The sequence below is a fragment of the Coenobita brevimanus genome, chromosome 23, assembly GCF_032717465.1.
Source record: "Coenobita brevimanus isolate Jiangsu-jjx chromosome 23, ASM3271746v2, whole genome shotgun sequence".
NCBI lineage: Eukaryota > Metazoa > Arthropoda > Malacostraca > Decapoda > Coenobitidae > Coenobita > Coenobita brevimanus.
The window spans coordinates 74,248,288-74,258,287 of record NC_136976.1 but is presented as its reverse complement, the minus strand read 5'-3'; the positions used below and the strand labels follow the sequence as shown (position 1 = coordinate 74,258,287).

General features: G+C 44.0%; 1 protein-coding gene across 1 annotated transcript in view; it reads right to left on the bottom strand.

Annotated features, from left to right (window-relative positions):
• LOC145392911 (protein turtle homolog B-like) overlaps positions 1-8,436 on the bottom strand; it is a 58,648-nt gene extending 50,212 nt beyond the window's left edge. The window contains exon 1 of the mRNA XM_080267197.1: positions 8,307-8,436. Coding sequence (XP_080123323.1) covers positions 8,307-8,415 — 109 coding nt within the window. The 5' untranslated portion in view covers positions 8,416-8,436. The remainder of the gene's footprint in view (positions 1-8,306) is intronic.
• Between the last annotated feature and the right edge of the window lie 1,564 nt (positions 8,437-10,000).

The following is a 10,000-nucleotide window of genomic DNA, read 5'->3' as shown; positions in this document are numbered from 1 at the left end:
TCTCACCACGCACGAACCCACCCTCACCCACCCATCCACCCACCCACGCACTTACCCACGCACTCTGATTCAGTTATATCGCTTATCTGTTTTATGACTCCACACACAACCATCCCACCAATCCACCCACCCTCTCATCACCCACAAACCCGCCCTCACCCTCGCCTCTCATTCATCCACGACCACACTCATCCCACCCACCCACGACCACACACATCCCTCTCTATCCCCTACCCGTCCCCCCCCCACACACACATATCCCTCCCTATCCCCACCCACTCCCGCCCACCCACCCGCCCACTCACACATCCCTTTATCCCCCATCCACTCCCACCCAGCCACCCACGCACTCTCGCTCTCTCAGTTAAACACACTATCTCTTATCTGTTTTACGAGTCAGTCAGTTTTACTCACACTCACCACCTGACACCCTAACCTCACCCTCCAACCCCCCTGACCTACCTAAATTTACCTAATTTACTAAACTACAACCTAATTTTCACCGGCCTAACCTATTCTAACCTCATTTAACCTTCCTTGTAAGCTTCTAGTCCATCCTAACCCTGTCCTATCTAACCTAACCTAACAAAGTCAGTCTTAATGTAGCCTATCCTTGTATAATCCAACCTAGCTTAGCCTAATCTAATCTGGCCTAATCTTAACTAAGCCATTCTAATTTAACATAATACAGTCTAAGTTAACTTGGTGTAATCGTAGCTTAATTTACCATAACCTTATCTGACTTATATCTTACGTAATTACACAGTCACACACTTATAACTAATTGTATCTCATTATTATCTTTGCCTAAATATAGTGTTTCCAGAGTGTGTGTGTGTATGTGTGTGTGTGTGTGTGTGTGTGTGTGTGTGTGTGTGTGTGTGTGTGTTTAGGAAAAACTTCAGAGCTAAACTAAAACTTTACTCATCACACTAACCCTTCCCCACTCCTTTGTTTTCCTACCCTACCCTACCCTACCCTTCCTCTCTCTCACCCTTTCATAGTTACCATGACCTTATATTCACCTCTCTTCCTCTCCCTTCTCCTCCTCCTCTTCCCTCTTCTCCCCTCCCCTCTCTTCCCTCACTTCCTTTCCCCCTCTCCCCTCGTCTGAAACGCCTCTCTCAACAGCTCCCTCTCCCCCCTCTCTCAATAGCCTACCCACACCCTACCCCTCCCTCTTCAGATCATGTCTTTCTTCACCTCCTACTGCTCCACCCCCTCCTCAACCCCACCCACCCGCCCTCTCTGTCATTACTACCCCCTCCTCTTCTCTCATCTAACCCTACCCACAACCACCGCCTCTCCCTCATCACCCTTTCTCTCTCTCATCATCTCTCTTCTCTTCCCCCTCCCTTCCTGCCTCTCCTCCCCTCATCCCCTGGCAGATATCTCCCCTATCACCTCCCCCCTTCGCAACACGCCCCCTCCCTGTCATCACCCCTCCATTCCCTTGTTGCTTAAAATAGTTTCCCTTTACATCATATCATGTGTTCTGACAGTCCTTGCTCTCCTCAATGCTGTCTGACCTCTGCCCCCCCCCCTCTCTCTCTCTCTCTCTCTCTTCCTTTACCTCCACCTCCCTCGCCCCCCTCCCTTCCTCTTACTGTACCCCCTCCTTCCTTCATCTCCTCCTTCTCATCTCCTTGTCATTCCATCTAATCTCCCCCTCATCTCTTCCTCCTCCGCCATCTCCTCGTCTTCAGCTTTTCTTTCTTCCCTCTCCCCTCCGTCATATTACACAAAGATGACAAAATAATGAGGAAAAGGAGGAAGATGGAGAAGAAAAGTGTGAAAAAGAAATCATAAGAAAAAGAAGAAGAGATGGGAAGAATATGGAGGGGAAAATAATGAAGGAGAAGAGAGCAAGGAAAATGTAACGAAAAAAATGAATGGAGAAACGGAAAATAGGGGGAAATGGGGAATAGACAAGCAGAGAGAGAGAGAGAGAGAGAGAGAGAGAGAGAGAGGAAAATGGAGGAAGGGGAGGGGAGAAAGGGTAGTTACCTAGAATGATATGTTGACATGCCTGTAACTTCTGCAGGGGAGACATTATGCGACAGAGAGAGAGAGAGAGAGAGAGAGAGAGAGAGAGAGAGAGAGAGAGAGAGAGAGAGGGAGAGGGAGAGGCAAGCTTTCTTTTATCTCCTTTTTTCGACCGGATTGTGTTCGTTTCGTTTTTCTTTGCGTAGATTTTATTGAAGACAGAACTGAAGATCCATTTCTCTCTCTCTCTCTCTCTCTCTCTCTCTCTCTCTCTCTCTCTCTCTCTCTCTCTCTCTTTCTCAGTGTACTTCGTTCATAAAGGCTTGTATGCGTCAGCCTTGGTCAGCTAGTTTCGGCTGTCCACGCTGCTCGATCTCTAACAGCCTTTCTATTCAGTTCTCTAACACTGAGATCATGCTGTGTGACTCCGCCCCAATTATTTTTCAATCTAATTCAAATCGCTTAGGAAAAGGTGTTAGGGGGCTTCCCTGACCGACGAAGATACGGGTTTTAAGACTGTCTCGTAAATTCTGAAGGGTACCTCTTCCTTTTAAAGTTAAGCCACCCCACAGAAAAGCCCAAGCCAGCCTCGTCAAAGCCAGTTTCTCTCCCCAGCACAGAGGAGAGGCCTGCTAAGTGTGTCCTTCAAGGCTATCCAGGCTCGTTAAAGGTCAGGAGTGCTGCTAATTAGGTCATTATACCCTCAACTTTGGTCCTAGAGCTGAATTTTTATACCGGGACTAAATATGCAGGGAAAACCATGCAGCAATTTGGCAGTGAAAATGGAGTAGTTAGATATACAGTGAAAACACACACACACACACACACACACACACACACACACACACACACACACACACACACACACACACACACACACACACACACACACACACACACACAAATATGGGGAATTAAAAAAGAAAGTTGGGTTCAATATTTTGGTGTTAAAAGACGTAAGGTACTGTGTTTGAGATGCTGGAAGGGAGAGAGAGAGAGAGAGAGAGAGAGAGGGAGGGAGAGAGAGAGATTTATAGCTCCCATGGCCATTACCCTCGCAATCTAGTTATAATTCTCTTAATTGCATTTCTTTTCCTTTTTTGCATTTTGAATTGTTTATTTTTTTTTCTACACATAAAGATGGCCCAGATTTTATCCTTTTCCAGCTTTCTCACATAGGTAGTAAAAGACAGTATTGCATCCTTTCCATAGCACTTCTTCGTGACTAGCATCATATTCCAGCGTCTAATCTATTGTTACAGCTCAGCATTGGCGATGGACGGATGGCAATTTTAGGCCAAGTGAGAGTAAAATGAGAATAGTAACCAAGGAGACGCATTCCTACCACATAACTAAGGGTCATCATATTTCACGACTTAGACATTTATTCTCGTCTGTTCAGGAAGCTCCTTAACGCCTTTTCTTAAGCGATTTAATTTGTACCATACCTCACTGTCCTCTTCTTCTGTGTTACATAAATCTTGTCAATATGGCCATACTCTGCATAAGTAACGTAGAAAGAGGATATTCACCAGCCATATCCAAAAATAAATCGTGCATTCAGAGGTGTTAGGGAGTTTCCACACCCGGCGAGAAGAGCTTTAGTATTGTAGATGTAAAATTGGCCCAGTTCTCTCACATGAAAACAAAATTTCCGTATTGAAGCGGTCATTGGCTGGGAACAAAGGGTACAAAGATAGTCCGATTTAAGTACATTCAGTGTAGAGTCAGGTTACGCGTTTGAGTGGATAGTGGATGTTTTATTTGCTGTTTTTTTTAGGTTCGTTTTTCTGTTTTTATTTGTTGTTTTTGCTCGTTTAATTAGTTTTTTTTTAGGGTGTGGATGATGTGTGTGGTGGGGCTGTGTGTGGAGGGAGCTGTGTGTGGGGGGGGAGTTGTGTGTGTGTGTGTGTGTGTGTGTGTGTGTGTGTGTGTGTGTTAGAGAGAGAGAGAGAGAGAGAGGGGGGGCTGAAGAACAAAGAACACAAGGCCAAGAGGAGGCTAATCCGCAATAACAAGGAACTGTGCGTGTGTGTGTGTGTGTGTGTGTGTGTGTGTGTGTGTGAGGGGAAGAGGTCAGCAGAGAGAGAGAGAGAGAGGAGAGTGAGGGGAGGTAAAAATGGGAAGGGGAGGCGGTGGAGGAGGGGAGAGTAAGGTGAGGGAAGAGGGGAGGTAAAGGGTGGAGGAGAGAGAGAGAGAGAGAGAGAGAGAGAGAGAGAGAGAGAGAGATTTACAAGAAGTTTCAAGGACAAGTATCACCTTAAAATATCTTACGACTCTCATCGAAAAAATCTTACGACCCACACCGAGGAGGTACCATCAGAGAGAGAGAGAGAGAGAGAGAGAGAGAGAGACATTGCCTTTGTACCTGCAGAAACTCCCTGGAACACCTGAAAGAGAAATGGAGAGCTGTGTGTATTTTTGTGCTGTGTGTGTGTTTGTGTGTGTGTGTGTGTGTGTGTGTGTGTGTGTGTGTGTGTGTGTGGATTTGTCGTGTATCCATTTGTGTGTGTGTGTGTGTGTGTGTGTGTGTGTGTGTGTGTGTGTGTAGGTGTGGGTTTGCGTGTGTGTGTGTGGGGGGGGGATTTGTGTGGATTTGTTGGTGTTGGTGTGCGTGCCTGTGTAGGTTTAGTGCGTGTGCGTATGTGTGCTGTGAGTATGTAGTATGTAAACTGTAAGTGTGTATGGCTGTTTACGTATGTATGCTATAAGTGTGTGCGACTGCTTGTGTATGTATGTATATATGTATGTATGTATGTATGTATTTTTTTTATGTATGTATGTATTTTTTGTGTATGTATGTTCTTTATGTATGTTTGTAATTATGATTCTGTGTGTATGTAGTGGGTGGTGGATGAGTAGGTGGATGAATCTGATACTGGTGGGTGTAGGTGGATGGGTGTGGGCTATTCGCGTGTGGATGAGTTATTAAGTGGGTGGATGTGGAAATACGTGGGTGTAGGTGGGTGTAGGTGGAGTATGCGTGGGTGTAGGTGGGGGGGGGGAACTAAAACAGCCCAGCAGCATGTCGCCCATCCTCTGTGTGGGGGTCGTAAGGCCAAGGTAAAACTTCTGGCCTCGCATAATTCCCCCGTTCCTGTGTGTGTGTGTGTGTGTGTGTGTGTGTGTGTGTGTGTGTGTGTGTGTGTGTGTGTGTGTGTGTGTAGAATATGTATGAGTGTATCTGCATGTATACGAACGCATGCCCACACTGATGCCAACCCAAACGATGTATATTATGCTTTTGATGTATGTATATGTATTTCCACCTCCCTCCCCTCCTCCTCCTCCTCCTCTCCCCTCCTCCTCCTCCTCCTCCTCCTCCTCCTCCTCTCCCCTCAGGTTTAGTGTTTTTCTCTCTCCTCTCTTCCTTCCTTCCTTCCTTTTCATATATCCCTTTCTCTCCCTCTTCCCACCCATCCCTTCTCATGTTCAATATGCTCAGTCTCTTCCTTCTTTTTTCCGTCCTTCCTTCCTTCCTTCTTTTTCTTGGCATAATTTCTTCCTCGTATCCTTCTTTCCTTCGTTCTCCATCGTCCTATATATTTTCATCCTTCCTTCCTTTCTTCCCATTTCTGACTGTTCTTCCTTCTTCCTTCTCTCTCTCTCTCTCTCTCTCTCTCTCTCTCTCTCTCTCTCTCTCTCTCTCTCTCTCTCTCTCTCAATGGACCCAGACCCAGTATTTACCTTCTGTACCCCTTTCAGTCTTCAGTCCACGGAGTCCTGTCTGTCTGTCTATCTATCTATACGTCTGTATGTCTATCTATCTATCTGTCTATCAACAACAGCTGCACTCAAGTTCCTCTGGTTCTTCTCACAACACACACACACACACACACACACACACACACACACACACACACACACACACACACACACACACACACACAATCATCTCGTATCTCTAATTGCCTCGTTAGGGTCCAACAAGCACGCCGTTAATTGCTAGTTGTTGACAGGCCATTTGATTAAGCTTATTAGAGGTCAGTGGTAGTTAAGGATGTTAAAACCTTCTCAAAATAATCCTTCCTCTTGTCATGTCTTAAATATTTTCCTAAGAGTGTATCAAGAAGCTTATTACAGTATGGTGACAACTGGAGAGAGAGAGAGAGAGTACGGTAATGAGGGGGGGTGAAATGTATGGGTGATGTAGAGGGTAAGAAAGGAATGGTGTGCAGTTGACTTAAGTTGAATGGCTTCGTGATTGTGGGGTATCTCTCTCTCTCTCTCTCTCTCTCTCTCTCTCTCTCTCTCTCTCTCTCTCTCTCTCTCTCTCTCTTGTTTCTCCTACGTCCTATGTCCCTTTCATCCTCTCCTTCCCCATTCTCTCTCCATCTCTCTCCACCTTTCCTCCTTGTCTTCCTCATCTCCTTTCATCTCCACCTTTCCCCTCTCCCTTTCTCCCTCATCTGTCATCTCCCTCCTCTCCTTCTCTGCTCATCTCCTTTCATCTCCCTCTCTCCCCTCCCTTCCCCTCCTCCATTCCATCCAGCCAGCGTGATAGACCGAAGCCTCACAAGTAACATTAGCCCAAAGGGAGGGAGGAAATGAAATTTATATGGTAGGGCAGACGGTGTGGGAGGGAGGGTGATCTTTGGTACATCTATTACATCTATTCGTCATCCTGGTGGTGTATAACATTCATCACTACACCCTCATTCATATGCTTGTTTCATCGTTATCGTCATCATCATTACTCGTATTATCATCGTCATCATCATTACCATTATCATCAGATTTCTTTTTCATCGTCATGTTATTCATATTATCATTATTATCACACCTCCTCCTCCTCTTCATCATCATCATCATCATCATCATCATCATCATCCTAACCACCATCATCGAGAGGACCAAACAAAAAACTGCCTCCCACTTATTCCCAGTAGGCCAAGAGACAATAAAACAACACTGTGTATATCCAGTCCCACTTCATTACTCTAATTTACCACTGATAGCCGACATATCTAGTAATCTGTCGTTATTTTACCTGTGTTTTTAGGCTCTTTGTAGTCCATATATATAGAAATACAGTAAAGTACAGAATATGTCCATGTAGCTTACTTAACAGATTATCCCAAAATCCAGTAGCAGTTTTGTGGAAGAGATATTTTTATATTTTATACAGCAAGTCTTAATTATAACTATAGATCTTTCACTTTAACTTGGCCCAGATTTTTCATCCTTTTGCAGCTTATTTCACGTAACAATACTAAGGCTGTACTTCCTTTAGCACTTGCTTTTTGTTATCAGCACCATAATTCAGTGTTAATCTAGTGTGTTCAGCTTTCAAGATGGAGAGATGGCAATTTTAGACCGGGTTAAAGTAAGAGGAGTACAGAAGTAATTGAGCTAATATACTGTGGTTCATATTATACCTTGAAAGACATTATATTGAAGGGATGAATTTACCTGTATCCTGACCTCCTATTTCAACCCAATCAACCTTCCATCCTACCTTCTCTGTCCCTCATTTAATCCTCCATCCTACCTGCCCTGTCCCTCATTAACCTTCCGTCCTACCTGTCCTGCCCTTAATCAACCTTCCATCCTACATGTAATTTCCGTAATCAACCTTCCGTCTTGCCTGATCTCCCCCTAATTCACCTTCCATCCTACCTATCCTGTTCCTAAATAACTTTCCATCCTACCTGACCTGCCCCTAATCAACCTTCCACCCCACCTATCCTCTCATTAATTAACCTTCCATCCTACCTGTCTTTTCCAACCTTCTATCCCACCTGCCATGTCCTGTCCTATCCCATTCCATCCCAGTTACCTTTATTAGCCAGGGTCAGAGTCATTAACCTAATTGCCATATTTGTTACTAATTTTCTAGACCTAATTAGTGCCGTGATTTCGAGCCCATTATAATTACCTGCTGCTGATTACCTGGCCAATTTTCATCATACCAATTAGGAGTTAAATCACCTATGTTAAATCAGGATAGTCATCAGTGGAATCATTGTCTTTAGGAAAATTGTTTTGATTGTGGCTACTTGTCTTCCCCGTTGGTGTAAGTGCGGACGTTAATGTAGCAAGGTAGATTTGAGGACACATGTACGTAAATACACATACACATATCTACACCCAGAAGTTATAAATAGTCACCTACATATGCTTGCCCAACACCAAATAGATTTCATACACGAAGGTACGCTTAGACACACACACACACACACACACACACACACACACACACACACACACACACACACACACACACACACACACACACACACACACACACACACACACACACACACACACACACACACACACACACACAAATCAAAACAGCATAAGAAAAATCCACTTACTATTCTCGAGTCCTGATCTTGCTTTCGGCTTGGCAGCACAGCACACAGCACTCAGCACAGCAACGACGACCAGCACAGTGCACAGGATGCGGAGTACAGCGGGGGCCATGGTGCTGTGAAGATGGGGGGGAGGGGGTGCTGTGCGGTGCTGTGAGAGTACAGGAGGGAGGCTGCGAGAGGGACTTAAGTCGAGTGGATTGTTTTTTTTTTTTTTTTTCCTTTTTTTTGGGTCAGGTAAGAAAAGGTTTGGTTTCAGTACCTAATAATTTTTTTTTTAAGTTTTTCACCACACTTTAATACGTAGAAAAAGATACAGTTTTACATACGTATCTTCTGGACACTTAAAGAGATGAACACAGTACACTTAGTTTTTCGGCTGTGTATCTTTGTTAGAATACAGAGACACAGTTTTCTAGTTCTTTATCTTTGGGAGAACACACAGAAAGAACACACCAAGAGACAGTGTTCTAGTTCTGTGTCATTGTTAGAACCCACGCAATATTCAAGTTCTTCGTCAGAACACACAGAAATACTTAGTTATCAAGTTATGTGTCTTTACTAGAACTCAATTTTCTAGTTCTTTATCATCGGTAGAACACACAGAGACGCCTTGTTTTCTGTTTATGTATATCTGGTAAAACACAGAGACAGTTTTTTTTTAGATATGACGTATGCTTGGTAAAACACAAAGAGACTCTATTTGTTTCTAGTTATGTGTCTGTCACCTTCCTTAACGAGAGAGATTTTGAGAGAACGTCTTGGTGAGATAGTAAAGAAAAAAATTAGTACAGTTCGTGAGTTTAAAGATGAACTTGTTTTTTTTCCAAGATTATATATACACTAAAAGACGCTTTGTGTGTGTGTGTGTTAATGTGTCTTTTGTTGAATAAATTTGAGAACTGATATTTTTTAATGAAATTTGTCTGCTTGAGGGAGTAAAAAAAAAGATTAGATTTTTTGTTGTTGTTGATCGAGAAGTTCATTTGTCCAGCACTAGAAGGACATAGAGGTTACTTCAGTGTATATATACGTTTTTGCAGTTTTTTTTAGCACACAGATTCTTCACTGTTTTTCCACTATTATCCTTAGTTCATTTTCTTCACTTCAGTAAGGGGAGACGTAGTGAAGATCATATGAGGTAGGAATAGAGGAGATTTGGTTAAGTTGAGAGAATTATCTGATATCCCCACCACTTCTACAACACACATATTTCGTTGTTAATAAGCATCCTTAACGCAGGATAGAAGGCGAATTAAGTTTCACCAACATAATATTCAGTTTGTCTTAAGGTTATGTATCTGTCTTTTTCGACTTGAGCGGGGATGAAAATGGGAAAGTTAGGCAGAGTTGGGAAACAGAGAGAGAGAGAGAGAGAGAGTGTGTGTGTGTGTGTGTGTGTGTGTGTGTGTGTGTGTGTGTGTGTGTGTGTAGGTGTAGGTGTGTGTAAGACAGCCTGGAACTTCTCCTATGCCTGGCTTCGGTTCCAGTTGCCTCGAAGCTGGAAGTTGCCTGGAGTGGCTGGTGAAAGGGAGGGAGGGAGGAAGTGAACTGAGGATGGAAGTTAGCTGTGTAAAGTTAGCTGGGGTATTGTCGAGTTTAGCTGTGGTGGCGTAAAGTTAGCTGGGGATATTCTGGAGTTTGGGGTGGGTAGAGTCGAGTTAGCTGGGGGTATTGTGGAGTTTTGCTGTGGTGGC